The sequence below is a fragment of the Papaver somniferum genome, chromosome 9, assembly GCF_003573695.1.
Source record: "Papaver somniferum cultivar HN1 chromosome 9, ASM357369v1, whole genome shotgun sequence".
NCBI classification, from domain to species: domain Eukaryota; kingdom Viridiplantae; phylum Streptophyta; class Magnoliopsida; order Ranunculales; family Papaveraceae; genus Papaver; species Papaver somniferum.
In genome coordinates, this window is record NC_039366.1 from 25,309,245 (window position 1) to 25,333,376 (window position 24,132).

The 24,132-nt window shown below is 37.4% G+C and overlaps 1 protein-coding gene and 1 long non-coding RNA gene across 3 annotated transcripts; both read right to left on the minus strand.

Moving 5' to 3' along the window:
- Positions 1-11,085: 11,085 nt before the first annotated feature.
- On the minus strand, positions 11,086-12,912 carry LOC113314294 (probable serine/threonine-protein kinase PBL7). Of its 2 annotated transcripts, XM_026563084.1 has the most exons (6): positions 12,747-12,912; positions 12,615-12,650; positions 12,442-12,503; positions 12,136-12,310; positions 11,685-12,055; positions 11,174-11,556 (listed from the first exon to the last, which is right to left on the minus strand). In XM_026563084.1, the coding sequence occupies exons 1-6, from the start codon at positions 12,817-12,819 to the stop codon at positions 11,350-11,352; spliced, it is 924 nt and encodes a 307-aa protein (XP_026418869.1). In that variant the 5' UTR covers positions 12,820-12,912; the 3' UTR covers positions 11,174-11,349. The 2 variants fall into 2 exon arrangements, with proteins under 2 accessions (XP_026418868.1, XP_026418869.1); XM_026563083.1 differs by having other exon boundaries at positions 11,086-11,556; positions 12,442-12,650.
- A 4,293-nt stretch (positions 12,913-17,205) lies between these two features.
- LOC113309615 lies at positions 17,206-17,947 on the minus strand. The gene is made up of 2 exons (XR_003340689.1): positions 17,827-17,947; positions 17,206-17,683 (listed from the first exon to the last, which is right to left on the minus strand). It is a non-coding gene; the product is annotated as an uncharacterized LOC113309615 (long non-coding RNA).
- Positions 17,948-24,132: the final 6,185 nt, after the last annotated feature.

Consider the following 24,132-nt stretch of genomic DNA (forward strand, 5'->3'; position numbering starts at 1 on the left):
CATTGCCCTTAGTTACTATAAGTTTTCCAGACTCAATTGAAACTTTAAAACCCTTATCATCTAAAACAGAACAAGAAACAAGATTTTTGCAGATGTCTGGAACATGAAGAACTTCATTCAATGTGAGAGTCTTGCCAGATGTGAGCTTCAGACCGACCTTTCCTTTTCCTGCAACCTCTGATGCAGATGAGTTACCCATATAGAGTTTCTCGCCTTCCCCTACCCTCTGGTAGGAGGTGAACAGGTCTCTGTTCCCACAAACATGCTTGGTAGCTCCAGAGTCTACCCACCAGTCCATCACATTGGTCACCAAATTAACTTCAGACACTACTGCAGAAAACTCGTCCTTGTTCTTTTCAACCAAGTTAGCACTATCCTTTTTGTCCTTACGATGTCTACAGTGAACTGCCATATGTCCAGTAACTCCACACGCATAACAAGCACCCTTAATTTTAGTAATGCTAGACTCTGGTTTTCGAAACATACCTTTCTTGGGAGGACCACGCTTAGAGTTACGATTGTTACTCTCACCTTTTCCAGCTTTGGAAGATGTGTGTTCAGTCATATGAGCTTTGTTACTCATGTCCCTTGCAGAAGACACGTTCTTATCCTTGGTGCAAGCATCTCTTCCACTTGAATTTTCTTTCCTAATTCAACCATGTTGATCTCGCCAGTTTCATGTCTTAGCTTTTTCTTGTATTCAGACCAAGAAGATGGTAACTTCTCAATTACCGCAGATACTTGAAACGTCTCATCAATGACCATACCTTCAGCAAGAATCTCATTAATGATCTGTTGAAATTCGAGAAATTGATCAACAACAGGTTTATCATTCGTCATCTTGAAGTCCATAAACTTCGCCACCAGAAATTTCTTGCTCCCTGCAGTCTCCGCTTGATACTTTGCTTCTAACGCAGTCCACAAATCATAAGCACTGAAATTTTCTTTAGCATTGTAAAAATCATACATCGCATCTTCCAAACCATTCATGATATGATTTTTCGCCAGAAAATTACACCTCTTGTTATACTCGATCGCCTCCTCAGTTAAACCTTCAGCATTCATCAATTCAGCATGTGGAACAAGTACATAATCCAGTTCATGATGGCTTAGATAAAATAGCATCTTGGATTGCCATCTCTTGAAATCCTTTCCGTTAAACTTCTGTGGTCTTTCAACATCGTTCTTTCCCATTGTTACAAGGAATAATAATGTGTTAAGATTGTTGGAATCTTGCAACAATTGAAGAAACGTCAGATGTATCAAACAATAATATAAAGAACAGTATCAAACAACTCTACCACGAACAAATTGATGAGGGCAGAATCACAGGTTCAACAAGCTGTCCTTAACACATTAGTTCGCGGGTATACTCTGAAGTAATGCTAAACCCCAACGTGCGAAGATGTGTCCAGGATAAGACTGCCCGATATAACTTGAGTTAGCACAACGCAAGTTACCCACTCTTGAACTCAGCAACAGGGATGGAAGCAAAACGCCGCACAAAATATAAGAAGAAGAAGAAAAGTAGACCTAGAGATAGTCGCTGCTTGTGTGTTTTTTAAAAAACAGAATTTCGAGTCATATTTATAGGATGAGATACTTGCAAATCAAGTTAGGTTTTTTTTTGTTTTCTTCAAAAACAAGTAAAACTCGTAAAAGGAATTTCCCACAAATAAAACTCTTAAAAAAATAATTTTTGGAATTAAATTCCTAAAGAAAAAATTCTCCAAAAAGTAAATCCGAATAGGAAAGGGACTTGGTGCATGGTATACGCGTATATCGCATGGGTCAAAATATGTATTTTTTCCCACCCGCTCCACCCACGTTTTACAATTCATACATAAGTGTATGATTATATAGTGGAGCTCCTCTTTAGTTTTCCACAATGTGGGACTAAAGGTTCCACTTCATTCACCCAAAAATGAGTGAGTATCCTTAGACCCTTAGGTCATTAGATCAAACCATACCAAGACCATAAAATCTTTTTAATTAAAACTCATTTTCTCCAACACGTACACGGTAGAAGAACAAGAAAACAAGGTATGGTTGATCTGTTTGTTTCCCTGTTGCGTGAGAAGCAGGGGTGTAAAGCATGTTTACCATATCTTGCTTCCGAAGAGGGGATTATAGAAGATGGTGTATAGTTCGTTGTTCTGCTGCTATTATTGGCAGTTGGCGTTGGCGCTGTTGGAGCAAAGTGGAGAATTTTATAAAGAAAGAGCAGTGCCTGCTGCTCGATCGGTGAAGTGAATCTTAGACGATTCTGAGAAGACCAAGTGGAGACGAAGTTGTCGCCGGTGGTGTGCAGGACAGATGAAGTTGCTGCCGGAGATAGAAAGACGATCGGGATCGAATCTGTTTTTTGTGAGAAGAACGTGCATGAGTTATGGGTGCGATGTTTGCTTTGATTTCACAACCCTAAGATCAGGCGAGCGTAAAAAAAAAAAAAAAAAAAAAAGGAAAAGTGTTATTATAAGTTTGTAACAGTTTAAGTGTTACAAAGGTTAGTGTTACAGTTACAGAAGAACAATAGTGTGACAAAAGGTTTTTACAGTTAAGTGTTATGAAGAAGAATCACAATTACAGAATGTTGCAGAAGAGTTGTTACAGCAGAAGGTGTTACAGAAGAGTTGTAACAGTAACAAAAGTGTGACAGAAGAAAAGGTAACAGTTTTAACAGAAAGTGTCAGTCTTAACAGGCGTGACTGAAAGCAGTTTGTGTGAAAGGTGTGTTGTTGTGAAGTAAGCAAGGGTTGTTGTGGCAGAGCATAGAATGTTGGTAGAGGTAAGAAGCTTAGGGTGCATGGTTGATTAGAAGGGTTAAGTCATGGATTCAAAATAGACGCAAGAGAAGATCAAAGTTGGTATTGCAGTCGAGAAGGACTAGTACAGTTGAATGAAGTTGATGGAATTCAAAGACTTAGAATGACAAGGATTGTTGGATGGTGATGTTTGAGCTTAAGGGAGGATGGTGTGTTAGAGTGTAAGCTCAAACATGTTGGAAACCGTGAAGAAAGGTTGAAGAGTATGTGGCAGAAACTTGGAATACCTGACAAAGTGTGGCAGACTTTGTGTTAGTTATTGCTTGTGGCAGAAGCGTAACAAGAGAAAGATTGTGAGAGAATCTTGTGAAAGAAGTGTGAAAGTTTTGACTCTAACAAGCGTGACTGGAACAAAAAAGTAAAGAAGACAAGAGAAGAAGAAATACAACAGTAAGGTTGTAAAGTAAGGGAAGTAATCACCAGGGGGTGATGTGTGAGAAGACAACAAAAGGAGGTTAAGCCTATGAGTTGTGGAAGAGACGTCACAAGGTTGTGAGAGTGAGACAATATTGTAGGCGAGTAAAGTCTACAAGTGATAGACGCATTTATGTGTCTAATTTGTCCTCAATGTTTCATATTGTTGGTACTCGTTTTCGTCCTTATTATGGTGTTTTGTGTATTTTTAGGTATTTTTGGAAAATAAATATTGTTGGAAAAATCGGCTCGAAAAATCACTCGGAACACCCCCGGAGGACATTTGCTATACGGAGACCAGATTTGGTTAAGGGGCACCTCAATTACTAAGGGGCACATCAGTTACTAAGGGGCGCCCCAGGTCACCCCCAAAACAGGAAGCTGCTATTCGCACCCCACATCTGGTTAGGGGGACACCACCTTCTTCGTTTGAACTTAAAAATTGGCGGGAAAAAAGAGCAGCTCTCTGGTGAATTTTTCCATCGAAATTTGAAGGATTCCTGGGTAGACTAAAGGGCTGAAACTTAATGGGTAGTTGTGATATGTCCTAACAAAGCTGGTATGGGTGTTTGTTTCGATCAAAATTGGCTGGAAAATCCGTGACAAGAAAATAGGGCAGCCCGTGCATGAGAAGAATAATTCATGAGTTTTTGAAGATTTATGCGTGTTCTGCTCGTATATGTTGACTCTAGCAACACTCTAGACCGTGTAAAAGGAAAATAAGGAAGGTTGGACAGCTGCAGATGCTCGGATGAAGAAAAATATCCGAAAAATATTTTCTTTAACTGCCGAGTTTAATGAAGAATATTGAGAATTTTGGCGCAATTAAATGGGGCTAAGGAGTATAAACATGTTGAGGGGATCATAGAGAATCGGGGGGGAGAGATTGGGAGAAGTTTAGAGCATTATAGAGTCAAAAAAATCGAATTTGCAGAGAGACCACCTGCTGCTGCTGCTGCCATTGAAGAACACTGAAGAACGGACCTGCACCAGCAGTCGTTTTCCTACAGTAATAACGACTCAGACCTGTGGGTCTTACATCAGGCAGACTTATTTGCTACAGCGTCTACGACAAAGCTGCAGCAGTCTTATTTTGTCACTGAGGGTCGTAGTTCTCTGGTTTGTAACAAATATAATTGTTACAAACCCGGTTTTATTGTATTTCTCATATTCTCATCATTTGTAAACCATTTTTGAGCATCAATGAAATTCTTTGAGAGGTTTTCCAACATGATGAGCGGCTAATTCTCTCGTAACCAAGGAAATGGATGAATCTATTCACACATGAACAATGGGTAACTATTTCATTTTCTCTAATATTTAATTATAATTCACTCAATCACTGTTTTTGCAGAGTTCTTAAAAGTTTACATAATTTTCTTCATTAGTTGTGATTCAATTAGATAGGTTATGCTTTGGTTAGATAATCTATGCTTAAGGGATACAATTAATTTTCGAGAATATGTTTGATTATTTGTGGATTAAGAAATAAAGGATTAAAAGGATAATTAGATTTATGAAATATTTGACATCATTCATGTGTAATAGTGGATTCTAGTGTCTTGGTTACCTCTCGCCCACTTTGTTAATATTTTTGTATATAATTTTATTAAATCTGTAAATTTATCTTCACAAGTCCGAGAGTTTGAACCTCATTACTACAACATCATCAAAAACAAAATCATTTTGGCGCCGCCGACGCGGATTTGTGCTTAGGTAGAATTTTTAGGTTTTTTTATTTCATTTGTTCTTTTTACGTTTCTTTGGGTGTGTCTTTGTATTACAGGTTTGAAGTTGGATACTAAAGACTTGGAATCAAAGCTTAAAGCTAAAAGAGAAGGAAAAAGACAAAGAAAAAAAAAACGAAAGAAAAAATAAAAAAAAAAGAGAGAGAATTTATTTATTTATTATCTTTTTTAGAGACCTTCCATTTTTTGTAATTATTATTATTATTATTATTTTTATTATTATTATTTTTATTTTTTTATTTTTTTTTGTATTTCTTTTCTTTTGCATTTTATTTGGACTTTGGACTTGGACAATTATTATTTTTATTTTTTTTAAAACCCTAAGGAAGGGTACATTAAATATAAAACCGTTTGCAGGTAAGGACGACGATTACAATATCGTCTCGGCCCCTCGGGTTCGCACATGACATAGGAGTCGTGGCCCGAGTCGACTTCAGCGGTTCTGCGCCCGTCTGGCACGGGAGGTAAGCTTTGGAAACACCCGCGAATTCCCTGTCAGCGGGTTTATTGTATGCCTTAAGGTGAATATATGCTGAGGATTTGAATACGGTTGTTTTAATTTCCTAGTAAAGGGCAAGGCCTGGCCAAATTAAGATAAGGACTCGGATTTCATCACCATTTCCTTCTTGCCCGCTTTAGGAATACGAAACCAAACGCGAACCTAAGCTTAAAATTTTGACTAGAACGAGACCTATAGGGTAACGATCTTAGTAGGAAAGTCGTTCGAAAAATATTGGTTACTCTTTTAGCATACTTCGAAGTTCATGATGGTTTCTGTGAGTTGAATGCGTGACTGTGCCGCCTTGTGATAGCGGTGAGGCCTTGGGTATCAAAGATCCACTGAGCTTCCCTTGCCTCAATTCAACTTACTTTGACTCGAATTGATTCCAGAGGGGTTTGCTTAAATTGTAACGAATTCCCTTTCGAAGGATTAGAAGCTGGTCTAGAAACAATCTAAGTGGAGCCATCATGCTTGTTGTTTGCTAGATTTTATAGGTTTGATTTGGTCGAGTCAGCCTTGTTTGTGATTGTGTAGAATTCCCTTGCAATTAAGAATGTCGAGCTGGTATGATAGAAGCCAATACAATGATTATCGACCTGAATTTGAATATGGACATCATCCTTTTTACGACCATGTTGGGAATAGTGTTTGGGAACGCCATCCTTTGGAAGGATATGGGTCATACCCTGGTGAGCCCAATTACTATCCACACATGCATCAGTCTTACGAGCAAGAAGATTATAGTACTAGTTCTTCGTCTCTAGAGGATACAATCAAACTATTGAAAAGTAGTCCTTTTTATGATCCCTCTGTTCCTATTCCTCCTTTAGAAGAGTCCCTCAGGAAGTTAGCTGAGTCGACGCGTAAGTTAGCTGAGATGAATAGTATAATTATAGATGAAAGAACTACAATAATGAGTGAACCTTCTTTAGAAGACAACCTCAAGCGGATAGCTGAGACGAACGAAACAATTTCTCGAAATTACTTTAATTGATAATATAGTGTATCCAATAATACCCTTGAGAATGAAGATAGTTATTTACATAATCAATATAACAAGGTTAGAATTGGTAGCACTACTTGTTTTGATGAGGTTCGATCTTTTTCATGTTATTATGATGAGGATAGTGTTGATGGAGAATCATACTTATGTAGGAATAGTGATCAGGAAATGGTTACTCCAATTGAGCTTTACAATGATAATATTATTTCTAGTTCAAATCCAAATAATTTTAATAATTATTCACCTATTCAAAAGGACGAGGATTTGACTAGAGATACCCTCGTTTTAGACGATGTAGTATTTCCTGTTTACAAAGCCGATAATGATTTAGAGGAACGAGTTTATTCTGAGAATAATGTTTTAGAGTCTAGCGATTTAGAAACAATAGTCTTAGACGAAGAAGATGAACTCGTAGAGATGAGTGAGGATGAACCTGACTTAGAAGAATCAATTGACCATTTCCAGGAATCTGATGACCTAGAAATTAGGGAAGTTGTGACTAGTCTTTCTAGAGACACAAAAAACTCTAAGTTTGGGGGTGATTATCATTCTCCATGTGCTTTAAATCTTATAAAGTTCCTTCGTGTAGGACTTGACATTTATGCCTCAACCATATTACAAGATTATCTTCATACATGTTTTCCCGAACCTAATGATGTCCATAGAGAAGCTCAGTTGTTAGAAACTCATCCTCTGGTTGATGTGGTTAACCCAGGCTATGATACCAAGATTGACTTTGTTTTCCCACCAAAAACTTTTCTTACAATTGTGGGAACATATGATTTACAGATGTGTCGGATATTAAGTTTTGAGACTAAACCTAATTACTTTAGGATATTAGGGTCGACACATTTTCTTAAGAATGACCATTATTATGGTCAACTTTGTGAGTCAAAGCTAATTGACTTAGAGGATCCCCAATTATTCAGGTTGTTGTTATGTGCTTCTAAGTTCTTAGTTGAGTTTTTCCAGACTCTAATACCTGAACCGGATCTTATCTTTGAGGAAATCCAACCGATGAAAACCTTTTATTTAGACCCTTTTATAGAGCTTGAACCTGAACTACAACTAGATGTAGTTGTCTTAAGCAAGGGTATGTTCGGTATCTTCTTGGTCTGTTGCAATTTCCTCTTCTTGTGGGTAACACTTTTTGATCCAGATTACCCACAGTTATTCCGTCTACTACAATATGATTCTACGTGGTGACTAATCCTTTCTTAGTCTGGCTGAAGACTTTATACTTAGCACTTCTTGGGAGGTAACCCAATATTCATGCGACACGGTAATATCTTTCCTTATCTCTTTTGCTTCATTGGTAACAGTTTATCCTTGTTCATGCTTTTAATTTCATCTTTAGAACATTGAGGACAATGTTAGATTTAAGTTTGGGGGTATGGGAGAAAGTTCTTAGTTGCAATAAATAAGCTCCAGAGACTAGAAATTTATGCTTATTAAGGTTGGCACTAACTAATCTATGTGGATGGAAGCATTTTGGTTGTAGGATTTGAGGAACCAATCTGATTAGATGGAAACATCTAAAGAGTCTATTCATAAAAGCACAGAGCTCAGGTGTTAGAAAAAGAAAACATGGTAGTTTCCCCATATCCTCGTGATGGAAACATCGAAAGAATCCTGATCACTTCTTTTTATTTTTATTTTTACCATTGCTAGTTGACCACTGGTGCCCTTGTATATGCCAGTTGTGTTGACCTAGAGTTAGGTTTATCAACCACTGGTTCCCTTGTATATGCCAGTGTGTTGATACTAGTCCAGACCAGTATCTCAGTCCATTAGGATAGGTTCCCCTTAGTCAACATCATCCACATTTTTCTCTACCTCCATCTTCTTAATCTATCCATGTGATTGGTTGACTCCGGTTTATGATGTCCAGAAACTATCTGAGTAGAGCTCTGTCACTTTATATGAATTTTAGTATGCTTGAGTGCAAACTCGTGTACATCAATTGGAATTTCGCATCAAGGTACTTCCTCCTGTAGTCAATAAGTATGCCAACCAAGGAGATTCTTTAGTGCCTTCCAAGGTTCTGCATAGATAGCTAGGGTCTGGAGTAATGGTTTTGTGGGCACACCTCTGGTAAACCCTCCCGAGATTAACTCGGTTTTATTTTTTTTATTAGTTTTGCTCGAGGACTAGCAAATAATAAGTTTGGGGGTATTTGATAGACGCATTTATGTGTCTAATTTGTCCTCAATGTTTCGTATTGTTGGTACTCGTTTTCGTCCTTATTATGGTGTTTCGTGTATTTTTAGGTATTTTTGGAAAATAAATATTGTTGGAAAAATCGGCTCGAAAAATCACTCGGAACACCCCCGGAGGACACTTGCTATACGGAGCCCAGATTTGGTTAAGGGGCACATCAATTACTAAGGGGCACCCCAGGTCACCCCCAAAACAGGCAGCTGCTATTCGCACCCCACATCTGGTTAGGGGGACACCACCTTCTTCGTTTGAACTTAAAAATTGGCGGGAAAAAAGAGCAGCTCTCTGGTGAATTTTTCGATCGAAATTTGAAGGATTTCTGGGTAGACTAAAGGGATGAAACTTAATGGGTAGTTGTGATATGTCCTAACAAAGCTGGTATGGGTGTTTGTTTCGATCAAAATTGGCTGGAAAATCCGTGACAAGAAAACAGGGCAGCCCGTGCATGAGAAGAATAATTCACGAGTTTTTGAAGATTTATGCGTGTTCTGTTCGTGTATGATGACTCTAGCAACACTATGGACCGTGTAAAAGGAAAATAAGGAAGGTTGGACAGCTGCAGATGCTCGGATGAAGAAAAAATATCCGGAAAATATTTTCTTTAACTGCCGAGTTTAATGAAGAATATTGAGAATTTTGGCGTAATTAAATGGGGCTAAGGAGTATAAATATGTTGAGGGGATTATAGAGAATCGGGGGGGGGGGGGGAGATTTGGAGAAGTTTAGAGCACCACAGAGTCACAAAAAATCGAATTCGCAGAGAGACCACCTGTTGCTGCTGCTGCCATTGAAGAACACTGAAGAACACGAAGAACGGACCTGCACTAGCAGTCGTTTTCCTACAGTAATACCGACTCAGACCTGTGGGTCGTACATCAGGCAGACTTATTTGCTACAGCGTTTGCGACACAGCTGCAACAGTCTTATTTTGTCACTGAGGGTCGTAGTTCTCTGGTTTGTAACAAATATAATTGTTACAAACCCGGTTTTATTGTATTTCTCATATTCTCATCATTTGTAAACCATTTTTGAGCATCAATGAAATTCTCTGAGAGGTTTTCCAACATGATGAGCGGCTAATTCTCTCGTAACCAAGGCAATGGATGAAGCTATTCACACATGAACAATGGGTAACTATTTCATTTTCTCTAATATTTAATTATAATTCACTCAATCACTGATTTTGCAGAGTTCTTAAAAGTTTACATAATTTTCTTCATTAGTTGTGATTCAATTAGATAAGTTATGCTTTGGTTAGATAATCTATGCTTAAGGGATACAATTAATTTTCGAGAATATGTTTGATTATTTGTGGATTAAGAAATAAAGGATTAAAAGGATAATTAGAGTTATGAAATATTTGACATCATTCATGTGCAATAGTGGATTCTAGTGTCTTGGTACCTCTCGCCCACTTTGTTAATATTTTTGTATATAATTTTATCAAATCTTTAAATTTAATCTTCACAAGTCCGAGAGTTTGAACCTCATTACTACAACATCATCAAAAACAAAATCAACAAGTTGAGTAAAGCAATCCCAGTGGGGATTTGGCTAGAGAAGTGAAGAAATTTCAGGGTGGAATTTGAAGTGTTGAGTGGAAATCCTGCGAGTAAAGTGGGTAAAATGTTTAAGGTTGAGCTACAATGCTCAGTGAAGAAATCATGAAGATGAGATACAATGCTCGATGAATTAAGTTAAAGAATCTGGTTTTGTGTTTGGTTAGCAAGTTGTATAGAACATAACAAGGTGTTTCTAGCTTGTTAAGTTTTGTGTACCGCTGCGATGAAGAAGAATGTGAAAGAAATTTGTGATTATTGCCATGGTATGATAGCAGTACGAAGTGAGTATTTGATGATTGTTGTTAAACCAATGAAGAAGATTGGTTTTTTAGCCGAGTTACAGTTTGAGTTGCGGTTTGTGAATTGAGTTTGATAATGATGACGGAATTCTGGAATGAGAAAAGACAAGAACGTGTTAACGTTTATCAATGGAACAAGAGGAATGGAAAATGATAAAAGACAAGGACGTGCGAACGTCGATCAATGGAAGAAGAGGATTACGGAATTCTCGTTAAGTGATATCTTGGTTTAACGGAGGATGTTGGAAGTTAAACCAAGATATGGTCATTTGGTTCGTGGATCAACATATGATGTTGATCCAGTCCAAGTGGATCAACTGCTGCAGTTGACGCAGTCAAGTTGGATCAACATACGATGTTGACACACTATGCGATATTTGGAAGTTCGAGTTAACTAGAAGAGCAAGTTGTGTCGGTTGCTTGTTTTAGAGTTTTACTATATTTAGAGTTTTTTTGTGTTTCTAGAAGTGTGCTTTATTTAGAGTTTGATTTTATTAGGTAAGTACTTAGAGTGATCGTCAAGTTTGTGAGACTATAAGTAGGCTATTAAGCCATGAGTTTATGTACACCAAACTGATTATCAATGTAATCGTTTTATTTGCTTCGCGTTGTGCTCTCCTTTCTCTTGCTCGATCCTACACTCACTAGGTTTACTGCTTTAAATCATAACAGTCTTAGGTGATTGTTCCATAACTTTAGTAGACCTCTGGCCACATGATTTTACTTACGCAACTGCTTGTCCTCAACGCACCATGGTCATTGACGAAGTAAATGGATCAGCTTCGGTTGTACCATATGCTCTTTCGTATATTTGTAAGGGTAATCACAACTTCTGCTGCAAGAGGTCTTTCGTTAGCGTCTTCTTGTAAACACAATTTCACAAGATCGAGAGCTTGGACAAGTGCACGATGTGGATACTGTCCTTTCATGAGTGGGTCAGCAATTTCTGCGAACTTCTTACTGTCTTCAAGTAATGGCCGTGCCTGCAAAGCCAAAATGGAGATACGTTAAGGAAATGCATGAGTAAAGATAAAACATTTCTTCCCTTGTCTCTAGATTGGAGTATGGAAGTAATAAAATAGATGGTGGACAAAGGGAAAAAGTAATTTACCCATGAAACAATACTGCGCCTTATGGTTGGATCAAATGCCTTCTTCCCACAGATCAACTCAAGCAAAACAACACCAAAACTGTAGACATCAGACTTATTAGTGATTCTGCCAGTCATAGTATACTCTGGATCAAGATAACCACATGTCAGGTTGATCATGGTGTTATCCCATGTGGCATCATATTCTGCACAAATGAACTCTGACAGCTTTGGATTATAATTCTCATCGAGCAAAATACCGGATCCTTTCAGGTCAGAGTGGATTATAGGAGGATCATTTTGATCATGCAAGTATTTTAAAGCTTTTGCAACACCTTCTGCTATCTTCATCCTTGTCTTCCAGTCTAGATGCTTTTCCCCGGGTTTAAGGTCTACATATGGAAGATCAAGTTAGTTCTAATAACTGATTTATCATGCTATGATCCACAAGATGGTGAGAAATTAACCTTACCATGTAAATGAAGATTTAACGATCTTAATGGAACAAATTCATAAACAATAATGTGATCTTTCCCTTCATCACAATAGCCAATCATCTTAACGAGGTTAGGATGCTCTAGGCAGCTGAGTATTTGAACTTCCTTGCCCAAATTTTCCTGCCGATCAAACCTTTTCACGGCAACTTCCTGAAAATTTTGTTTATCGGTTCATCGAACAGTCATCTATCACTTAATTGGGACTAATCTTGCAAAGTATAGGTAATTAATAACAACTCGGGACTAAATTTGCTAAATATAGGTCGTACAACAACTCTTACCTGTCCGTCTTTGAGAATACCCTTATACACTCGTCCCGAACTTCCTTCACCGAAAACACGTCCTGGATTGAAATTATCAGTGGAGACAATTAGCTCTTTGGATTCGAAGACACGAACATTGTTTAGATCATACTGAAATTCAGCTTGTTCTCCTTCATAACGATCTGCTTTACCATTCTGAAATTCAGCTTGTTCTGCTTCATCACGATCTGGTTTAACACCAAGCAATTTCTCTCTGTTAATCTAGTAAAAAAAATCAATATTCAAGTAAATATAACTAGTTGGTTAAAGATTCAGAAGATTACCATCTCTTCTCTCCGAATGTGAGCGCTGCACCTTACTAAATCCAAGACAGGAGAAAAACCGAAACCTAGGCATACCCAGAAGCCAGAGGAAAACGAAATTAACAAATTGTGGGAAAGAAAATTTTAGAGCTGTCGCCTTGTCAAGTGAAACGCCTTATTAAATGATGCCGCGTTTTCATTCTCCGTCTTACTCCTCTACTTCACTTTCGGTAAGAAAACAATGTTGAATTTTTATTTTATTTTATTTTATTGGGACATTTTGATTTTGGGTCCCATAAAATGGTATACCTTTGCATTTGGAGCCTAACTTTGTCCAGCTTTGAGTTTGGGTCCCGGTCAAAGATTGACTATTCTTGACCATCCAACAATCAGTTAAATATGAGATATTTTAACAAAAATAAAACGTTTTCGTTAGTCATTTCACTGTCTTGGATAACTTGGTAGAGTTAGTAAATAAATAAAAAGTAATATTTTCGTTAAAATAACCCATATTTAACTGATTGTTGGATGGTCAAGAATAGTCAACCTTTGATCGGGACCCAAACTCAAAGCTGGACAAAGTTAGGCTCCAAATGCAAAGGTATACCATTTTATGGGACCCAAAGTCAAAATATCCCTATTTTATTTTGAGAATAAATGTGGAATTTATTTTAGATTAATAAGTTATATTTGTAAACCACTGTACAAAGCTTTTATTTTATTGGGGATTTTAATAAAGTGCCACACTTCCAATTTGCGGTTCAAGAAAATGCCACCGTTTTTTTCAGAGTTTATTTAATGCCACACATTTGACCTTTTTCATCCAAATAAACAGTTGCCATCAGTTAATGCATAGGTGGCAGTTATCCAGCTTAGTAAAAGACATATACACCCTCAAATTCATAGTGTACCCGTCTATAACCAATTCAATAACCATTGAGTTGTTCTGTTGCCATGAACCATCATGAGAACGACGAGACTCCATACCAATTTCTCTGTTTTTGTTAATTTCTACCGCTGAATGCTCTGTTTTTGAGTTTGTTTGAGTAATTTACAGCCGATTATCTATATATCTTCTCCTAGAAAATTTTATCGCGAGTCGTGACATTTGATAGAGTCAGGCAGGTGACAGTGCCACGATCAGCTTAATTGGAAGCCATCCCTATTAGGCTAGTAACCCCTTTTCTAACAATGTGACAACTGAACCGAATAGCATGTATGACTCTCATTCCTTCTATTGATTCAGATAAGTACAGTCCTAAAAGTTTATAAACCCAGTAAACCAGCTTAAGAGAAATTAATCCAGGACTTGGTACACAACCTTAATGGGGCGTTGAAAAGCAAAATTAACATGGACAAAATGATACCCTTAGCGGGTAAAACAAACTGAAAAACCCAAATCATTGATCATTAAACGGTAGCTGCGATACAATGTCAAACATCAATTCTGCAGTGCCTCCTCTCTGGTAGTAGTGGTGGACCGGTGGTGTTGCTTCATTGGCAACAATTGCAGGTCTTTGCAAACCCAAAAAGCCTATAAGAAAAATTATTGCCACTGTAGTTCACAAAACCAAATCCACTAGCATTCCCTTTGCAAAAAGCTTCACATACATCGCAGAAGGCTATATCTGAAAGACTTGGCACCACCTACCAAGCAGAATCCACAGCCAGCGCCGGAGCCGAACTAACACCCCTGTGTGTAAAATGTAGCATTAGAATAAGATCCATTTTGATTTTCATCATCTTATATATATGTATACGGTAAAAAATACATCATTACAAGGGAAAATAATTGCAGCAATGCTGCCAAATTCCTGGCAAGACATGCTAGAGCCATCAAAATGAACAGAGCAGAAGCTCTACTTTGGTTAGCGTAGAATTGCTGGGGCTCCGTGAATAGAGGAAGCTTGCACGGCTGAGTCTTAGCTAGTATGGCCTCAATTTCTGAAAGTGATGTACGAGCATGTTTCTTTGAAATTGATGTACCGCCATCAACCAACTTTTCCCTAGCCTTCTCTGGCTCTTTTATGTCAATCACTATCCTGGCTTCTTTTAGGGAACTCGCAGTTCTGATACGCTTCTCCTCAACTAACACAGCCTCAATCTCTGGCTCCGTCGATGTTACTCTGCGGGCCACACTAATGCTTTGCTGATCAGACATGAATGTATCATCCCCAACAACCCTGTGCATCCATACCGTAAACATACATCCATTATGTGTGTTCCTTTTATGAGATTCATTATTATAAATTGTAATCTGGAAAAACTGAAATGGGGTATACCTGTAATTGTAATTGGTGCCCATAACTGGTGCCTCCGGTTTGTTGATGATTCTCGCCTCCGTGTATTCACCTAGTAGAAGATCTGCTTCTTCGTCTGAAAATAGCCAAGGAAGATTTTTTATCTAATACGGTCACAAGATGTTATTCCTCAACAAGATGACACCAAAGAGACAGAACTAACTTATAAACAAGTTTTAAAACCTGTCGCACGTTACATCAAAACCCCCGATTCAATTCCTTGGTTGCTGTTTGAAGAAGTCATGTATAGGAATGGTAGGCATCCACCATCTGCCACACTTGTAAATCCCAATTCAAAAAATTGAAATCGACCATTGCTTCAAATTGAATCGGGATTTAAACATGAATCGACCCACCAATCACAACAGCTCAATTCATGTTTTTTCTGTGGATACAGCTCAATTCTTCAAATTAATACTCAAACCATTGCTTCAAATTGAAATCGACTCACCAATCGGGATTCAAATCAAAGACATCCTAAGTTATCTTTTCTCCACAGAAAAAACCCTAGCTCTTCGATTTATCTTCAAAATGGTTTCAGAACATTAATTAAACTTCAACCCCTTTGTTCTACATCTGACAGCAACCCTAACTTCAGAACTCCTATGTTCGATCTACAGCAGCAACTCCATCCTCTTCATCCCGTGCTCAAACAATCACAACAGCATCACCGACAATCAACTCTTAACGTTTCTCTTAAGTTTCTGATATCATAATCACAAAATCTTCTCACGGAAACACGAGAAGAGAAGAACAGGGGAAAGAGGAAGAAGAAAGAACTAACGGGGAAAGATGGTGAACCCATGACTAGTATAATAGGGTTTTCAAGGGTAAATATGTAAATCGTGACAGATTATTTTGACCGAGTCAGCGAAAAAGACCAAGTGTGTAGGTCCTGACAGAAAAACTAACGGTTGTGGCATTTAATAAACTCTGAAAAAAAACGGTGGCATTTTCTTGAATCGGGATTTACAAGTGTGGCAGTTTGTTAAAAATCCCTATTTTTATTTTTATTTTTTTTTGACGAATTTACTACGGTCATTAGTGACAAATTAACTTATTGTTTCAAATAGCTAGTTAAAAATTTTCCATTTTCGGCAGTCCTATTCATGTCTCACGCGGTAGTGGATAGATATCAGCTTCACACTACTGCTTTTGTCCGATGAGAAGGCGGGACACGCCACCATGATGCAAACCTTAAAACAACAAAAAAAACAAGCTTTTAAGTACCGTTTTTCATATGAACTAAGACTTTTTGTATCTTTTCTGTAGGCCTTTTCTCTTTTTTCAGCTTTTAGGGAATCCCTGGATAATAATTCAACCCACTAGCTGCGCAGAATGTTAATGCTTGGACTGGTTTCATTAACTGCACATGTATGTTGGTAACTTTTATTCTGACAGATTTTACCGCATGGTGATTTCTGCATTCATCAGTATTCCCCTAATTTGTTTTTCATCAATTCTCTGAAGTTTTCTTTTTGAACTTCTTTTCTGCTTTCTAGTTGGTTTACCAACAATCTGAAGAAATGGCTCTTGCAGTGTCTCAACAATCGCACACAATGCACTTACTGCGGAAATGAATACTAATACATTTTTGAAAACTATCATCTGCGTCCGGGGCTTTTTGCGTTAACTCTAGATAATTTTGAAATGGCTGCCTGTTCTAATAATAAGCTGACAATCTTTCGTTTTCACTGATACATCTAACCTTAAAAAGAAGAAAGTTTTTAAATACATTTTAATTCATTTCTGTTGTCTTTTTTCTCTTCTTTCACAACAAATATAGTATATTCTTCTTCTCTTTTGAATTACCATGTTTGGTATTGAAATGTGGAACTTCCAGGTATGTTCTCAGCATTAAGGGGGGATTTTAAAATTAATTAACGTCACCAAACTATCGGTGCAACAAGAATTTCGCTGTACTAAAATAGTGTTGGACCACTCGATTATAATTTTTTTTACTTTGCTGATTAGCAGTTATTTAGCATGTGATAAGTAACTAGTTAAATTTTTGGATTTGTTATTGGCCTTACGAACACACACGATAATTTAGCAAATGTTATCTTCGGAGTTGTCATCGCCGGCAACATACACTTTTTTTTTTCCCTAAATCAGAAAATTTTATTGATAGTCTGCGCAACAATTTCATCTTATTTCAATGATAACGAGTAGACTTTCAATACAAACAAACACCACCCGGAAACAAACTTGATATAAGAACATAATGATCAACGTTTGAGAACAAAGCTTGATACACAGACGAAATACAGATGAAATTACAAGAACAAAGACAAAGATCAGCAATAGATTATATAGATCAAGGTGGCATATATCAGTGTCAACTGATAATTAATTAAACCAACAACTTGTTTACGAAACTTATTACAAAGAAACGATAAAGGAAGATAGTTTCTTTGGTACCATGTCCACGTTTGGCTCATGACAATTCTATTGGAGTTGGTTGCTGTTTATCTCCAGTAGCAACATATGCATCCCCGTTGACCAGTTTCTTCATTAAACGAGGTGTCATAGTATTCATAATTCGGGTCTATATCCTTACATCCATCATCACAAAAAATGAAGGCTCCGTCACCTAACACTGGATCCACACCAAGATCAACAGATCCAACAGCCCAGCACGATTTAGCACGGACGTACCTGCATGCAATTTAGATATAGTTAATCTTTGTAAAATGCTCGTTAATATGATATGTTCCAAAAGAACAACCACATAAAGAGCAAGATATATAAAGCATGCATATAAACACATAGGAAATTAACAAAGAGTTGGTCTAACTTACGTTAAATTTGAAACACACAAAACCAAGAGAAAGCCGAGGAGAAAAGGAGAGAAGAAACTTAGATGAATAGCTTTTGCCATAATATTCTGATTTCAATTAATTGGTTCCTAGTTCGATAGAGTTTTGAATACTCATAGGGATTCATAGCCTTAATTTATAAGCTCTCTAGCTCGGTGATAGTTTCCTACTACGTACATTTTCCTATCTATTTTGTGTGCGATGTCGACATCGAAAATAACATAAATAATTGTTAAATAGAGAATCATTGACATATGTTAGGATCAGTAATATAATTATAATCCCACCAATAAAAAGAACAGGATACCTTTAGATATACAAAGACGACTTCATTGATATGGTCTTGTATTTAATTATCGTTCCCTTCAGTAATGCAACCAGGTGCGTCAGCATATGCTAAAGCCTAGTGACTTATGTTTCTTACACTCTTTAAGGTTAGTTTAGAGCCACCCAGAAACATAGTACATGCACATTGAAACATGATTGATGACAAAAGTAAAGAACTCGATGGGTTTCATGCAAAATCAGCTCAGCGGCCGGTATAACTTTCTGTTCAATTCATTGTTTCCGTAGGGTGGGATACTGAATTTTTCTACAGAAAATCGGTCATTTGTCCAAAATTTTTTAAAACATGATTTAAATGGACGAGTAAAAATTAGTATGAGTGAAATGAACACAAAAAAAGTAGTAAGGATGAAACTGGATTCATCGCAGTTTAAACTTAAAAAATAGCAAGGATGAAAATGGATACATCCTGATATAAATTAAAAATAAGAAAAAATATTTGCAAATGGGTAGGATGAAACTGGTTACATCCTGGCTATTTTTATATTTTTGTCCATTTGAACATTATCTTTTTAATTTTTGTCCATTTAAACAGTATCAAAATGTACAAGTCTTTTTCACCCAAAAATTATTGATTTTGGTCTTTTTAATCAATTTTGTGATTTTTATATGAGCAAAATCAGCTGGGTAGTGCAATTTTTTTTGTATATATGCTGCAAAATTTTGTGGGAAAAAAAAACAATATTTGTATTGTTAAAGAAGTGAATTTATTGGCCCTAGTTGATGTTAATTAGTAACATAAAATAAAGAGAATCAGATGCCCTTACGAATATACTCTAAAATGTACTTACTCAAAGACTTCATGGATAGTCTTGTATTAATCATTTATTAACTATTCCCTTCAATAATACAACCATAGATTTTACCCTGAAATAAGGTACGTCAGCATAATTCAGCCAAAAAATAGTATGTGTCAAACGCAAAAACTTATTACTACTCATCTTCCATCATTCAAAATGCTTGACAATGTATGTGCATTTTGAGGGGGCACTTGCCTTTGATCGGCCTATTTTATTTTGATGATTAATATAAGTAATACATAAACATTTTCCAATACAAACAAAATAAAACGTATAAACCTACCAGGAAATGAGAAAGGAAACTTAATATATGGTGGGTGCCATCCATATCGACGCTAGCAGATGACGGTGGAGCCAGCGGTTTATTCGTCGATGTAACATATCCTATTGTGACCCCCGATTTTATGCACGGTGCTTAAAAAATGCAATACACCACTTTTGCAGGGTGTCTGCAATTTAAAAATTATGCCAAACTACGTATATACCGTGACCATTGGTTGTCTTAAGAAAATCTACCAAAGGCTAATCGATATAAATTCACAATGGAGGGAGGCTATAAACGGAAATCTTTTGGATATCCAAGGCCAAGATGTGTAGGTAATTCATCTTCCGTCACGTGTCCACAATGACACATGTGAAGGACATGCGGCTGAGAGCATCAAGATATGATATCACACGTGGACAGCCAAGAGACGCGTCTTGTCAAGATAGCGTCGCCACGCACCACATCCAACGGTAGAGGATCGAGGAGACAGAAACACTAAAACACTGCGAAGCACTGGGGGATAACCCAAGAGTCGCTTTATCCTATCCCCAGAAAGATCTAAGATCTACGGCTGGGGATAGTCAGACTGACGCAGACAAGACAGGGGAAGAGGACGCTGTCTACCGCGGACAGACATCTCAACTACCCGCATTAAATACCCTCAAACAGCATACGTGTCAGTCAGCCTGTGGAGGAAGCGCAGATAGCACTGAATATTCAAACGGAACACGCAAAGAGAACCGAGAACACGAAAACCTCTGCGTAAGCGGCACAAGACACAAGAGGATAAGGTTATAACGGGCTTCAGAAGTGGACCCCACGTAACCACCCTATAAATACCCCTCTCTTCCAAGTGAAGAAGGGGGCGAAAAACATTGAGAAGAGAATAGGAGAGAGACAGAGAGATAGAGAAAGTGTGAGTGAAGTTCCTCCTGCTACGCAGGCTTATATTGGTGTCAAAGTCATTCGACTATTTCTGTATCCCTCACACATATAATGAAAAACCCAATCCCGGAGACAGAGATCTGAGTGAGAATCATATAAGTTAATCGTTTCGTCTATATTCATACATTTATACTTTATATGTTCAATTCGTTACTTATGGCACATCATGTTCGTACATTTTATACTTCGTCCACTATTTATCTTATTACATGAGCTAAGGAAAATGATTGTAGTTGATGAGACGAGGAAGAGTATTAGAACTCTGAGTCAAGGATTCGACATAACCAATCCATTTCCCTCAGGCGCAGCCTATTTACTGTATTGTCATGAGTCTGCGCGCATTGTTTGTGAATACTCAGATGACTTTGGTCCGTGTGTTCACAATCTGGCGCTAGAAACAGAGACTTTCATCCCGGTAAAAGATTTATCTTCTCCCGTGACTTGTTTCAGGCTTCGTTTTCTGAAAATAACGATGTATGGAACACTACGGTTTTTTCCGTTCATGATTTCAAAAACCAAAATTATGAACAGATCCGCGTTTATCTAAGTAGATCTGATTCTTCATGCGTTTTCTAAGTTTTCACACCTTTGAAAACCAAAATTATGAACAGATCCGCGTTTATCTAAGTAGATCTGATTCTTCATGTATTTTCTAAGTTTTCACACCTTTGAAGACTAAAATTATGAACAGATCCGCGTTTATCTAAGTAGATCTGATTTTTCATGCATTTTCTAAGTTTTCCCGTCTTTGAAAATCAAAACTTCGAACAGATCTGCGGTCATCTACATAGATGGGCGCCTTTCGTATATTCAAGATTTTACACCTTTGAGAACTCAAAACGCTAATAGATATCATGTGGGGCCCATTGTCTTCGTGATTTTTTCTCTCTTTTTCAGGAAAATATTAAAATATGGAGAAAAGCAAAGATATCGGGAAGGCAAAGGCTTCGTCAAAAGAGATGCCAAGGACAACCCCAGTGGTAACTAGGAGTAAGCAGAGAGGTGAAAAGCTGAAGGCAGCGGATAGCGCGCAGGATAATGCGGAAAGCACGTCCCCCATCAATGCCAACATCATCGCAGCAAATGCAGTAAATGCCACTACGGGAAAAATCATCATTGACGACTACAAATTAGAGTTGTAGTACCCCTACGACAACTCCATTTTATGCATTATGGAAGGGGGGTATTGTAGAAAGTCCAAGATTTTCTACAATGCTTGACTAAGAGTTGTAAAGGGTGATGTGATTCATGGTTCGACAATATTTTGCCAAAGTTGTGATTCTCTTTCGATTTTTTTTTGAAAGCCTAACACAACTCTTGCTTGTGTTGTAGGACTCTTTTACACAACAAAGGATGCGTATCATAGAAATATGTAACACAACACTTGTATAAGTTGAAGGGCTATCTTAGACAACCTAGGATGTGTATTGTAGAAATATGTAGCAACTCTTATTACTATTATGAATAAGATTTGCACGACACTTGTTAGAGTTGTAGAACTATGATGGACAACACCTAGTAATGTCGTAAAGACATTCTTTCACAACCTTTGGTTTGTGTAGTTGAAATATGGAACACAACTCTTATTAGAAGTTGTGTGCATAAAACTATTTTGAAAAAAAAATTTATAGCTGAAACCAAATTGCCGAAAGTATTTTACATTCACATTAAGCTGCAAGACATTTACATTCATTCAAGTTAACCTGCCATTCCAAATGCATTACCTAGCTAACTTCAAATCATCTTGTATGAAAATATGTTGCACAACGAAAGAAAAGAAAATGATAGATTTTTTGAACATGACCAAAAAAATATCATATAAATCGTAAAACGCAAACATTGGCCTCCCCCTACAAACGTGGCAGTAGCTCCATTTGTTGCATCTCATATCTACCCATTCATCTCATCAGACTCACACTTTTCTCAACCCTTCTTGCACAACCATCTCCTTCAGCTCTGCCTCAAGCCATATAGCTCGTCAACACGGTACTTAGTCTGCAGCTGCAATATAATTCTCAGCTCAAACCATTCAATCTCACACTCAACAGCAACCACCACAACTGATTTCATGGCCTCAATATCTTCATTAACATGAGTTCAATTTCAAAACTCCTGCTGCAATACTTAATACCACAACATCTTCCTGTAGCCTTTAATAACTTCCCAGCAAACCATCCAATTCATCTCACCAACAACACCTCAGTTTCTCCGGCAGTAAATATAAACCACTTAACCAAAATCCAATCTAACCACATCAGCTTCTTCTGCAATTCAGATCCCCGTCAGCTCACGGAAAAAACTCATCTTCTTAACTAGGGTTAAGAGCTAATTCAGCAGATGCAGACTAAGTGCCGAATTGCAGATGGAAGTTATCCTCACCAAGTTATGCCAAAGAAATTATATTAGCGACATATAATGGATTTATATGATCTATAAATCAAACATCAGCTTGCATGATTATAGAATCCAAGTTAATAACCGCTACAAACAATCACAATTGCTGAAAACCAAAGCATGTATAAGTGCACAAATGGTCTTAGACTATTCTAATAGATGAAAAAGAAAAGAAAAAGGTAAGCATATGCAGGTGGGAATGCTACCCGAGCTTAAAAACATGAAATCAAGGCATCATGAACTAAATATCTTGGAAAATCATAATTCATGTAGTCATCTTCCGACACAAAGTTGGTACCAAATTTACCTATTTTCTTTAAATAGCTTGGATGTGTATAGTATATTTAATAAACAGGAGTGCTGAAAAGTGCAACGTGCTTTAAATAGACACAATGCTTTAAATCATCTATCTACATGATTAACATGAAAAAAATCCTACTTAACATGAAACACATGATACATTATGTTAACCCTATCAGGTGTCTTCTATAGTCATACAAATCAGAACCGTCACTTAAATTTAAGATTCAGGTAACAAAGAAGGAGATGTAGGTACAGTTCCTGCACCACTTGATGTCTTTCAGATACTTCATAGCACCTTCGTCAACGTGCTCTGTGATCTACATTCTAGAAAGAGTAAATTAAACAAACAGTTCTGGAATTTTATTCCAACGAGGAGAAAATTGGCTAATCATATCACTTACCTCCTCCATCAAACTTCATTTGTCTTCATAGCATTGAGCCAAAAATCGGGGACACCCTTCTCTACTGCAAGTACACAATCTAGTTAAGATAATCCAAACACTGTTTCAAAATGGAAAAACTTGAACAAAGATTTAGTATATCTTATACCTTCTGTATCTTTATCTGCTTCTTTGTCAGCCTCAACCTATTTTGTAACTCCGTTGACTTCGACCACACCATTTACAATATCAAATCTCTGCAACCAAGTCAAAAACACCACTTTCAGATCTCCAAGGTGTTGTCCTTAGTTCACTTTCAAACTAAGACAATTAATGGAATCTAAACACCCAAGGAACGCCCAAAAAAAAAACTTTTAAACCTACAAATTTCTGTAAACCCAAAAACCTAATACCCATAATCAAATGTAATGTAAAGATTCACCCAAATATTGAAATTCAAAGTAAAAGATCTATCGAGAAAGGGATGCTCACTAGCACTAGCATTTGATATGCTTGAACTGCTCCACCACTTTATACCAACACCATCTGAGACTGAAGCACCACCAGTAACCATTCGTATCTTCTCTTCTCAATGAGCTCTTAACCCTTGTCAGATTCAACAACACCATCAATTCAGTATAACTTGGTGAGGATAACTTCAATCTGCCACTGATGGACTTGTACCACAAACCCCACAAACCCTCTATTCACGGCTTGCAATCCCAACACCTGCTACCACCATCCCACCAAGCACGATTCAAACCATCTTCTTCTCACTGAGAACATCACCACCAGTTCACGAATCAACATCACTCATGTTTAATCATCCATTGAAATAACATCTTCCATACCCTGT

Bases quoted from the DNA above. Each gene is read 5' to 3' on its own strand.
- LOC113314294 (XM_026563083.1), bottom strand. From the start codon at position 12,819: ATGCCTAGGTTTCGGTTTTTCTCCTGTCTTGGATTTAGTAAGGTGCAG. The intron at 12,056-12,135 runs GTAAGGTTAATT...TTCCATATGTAG, and splicing joins GTTAAATCTTCATTTACATG to ACCTTAAACCCGGGGAAAAG. The intron at 11,557-11,684 runs GTAAATTACTTT...TTGGCTTTGCAG, and splicing joins GGCGCAGTATTGTTTCATGG to GCACGGCCATTACTTGAAGA.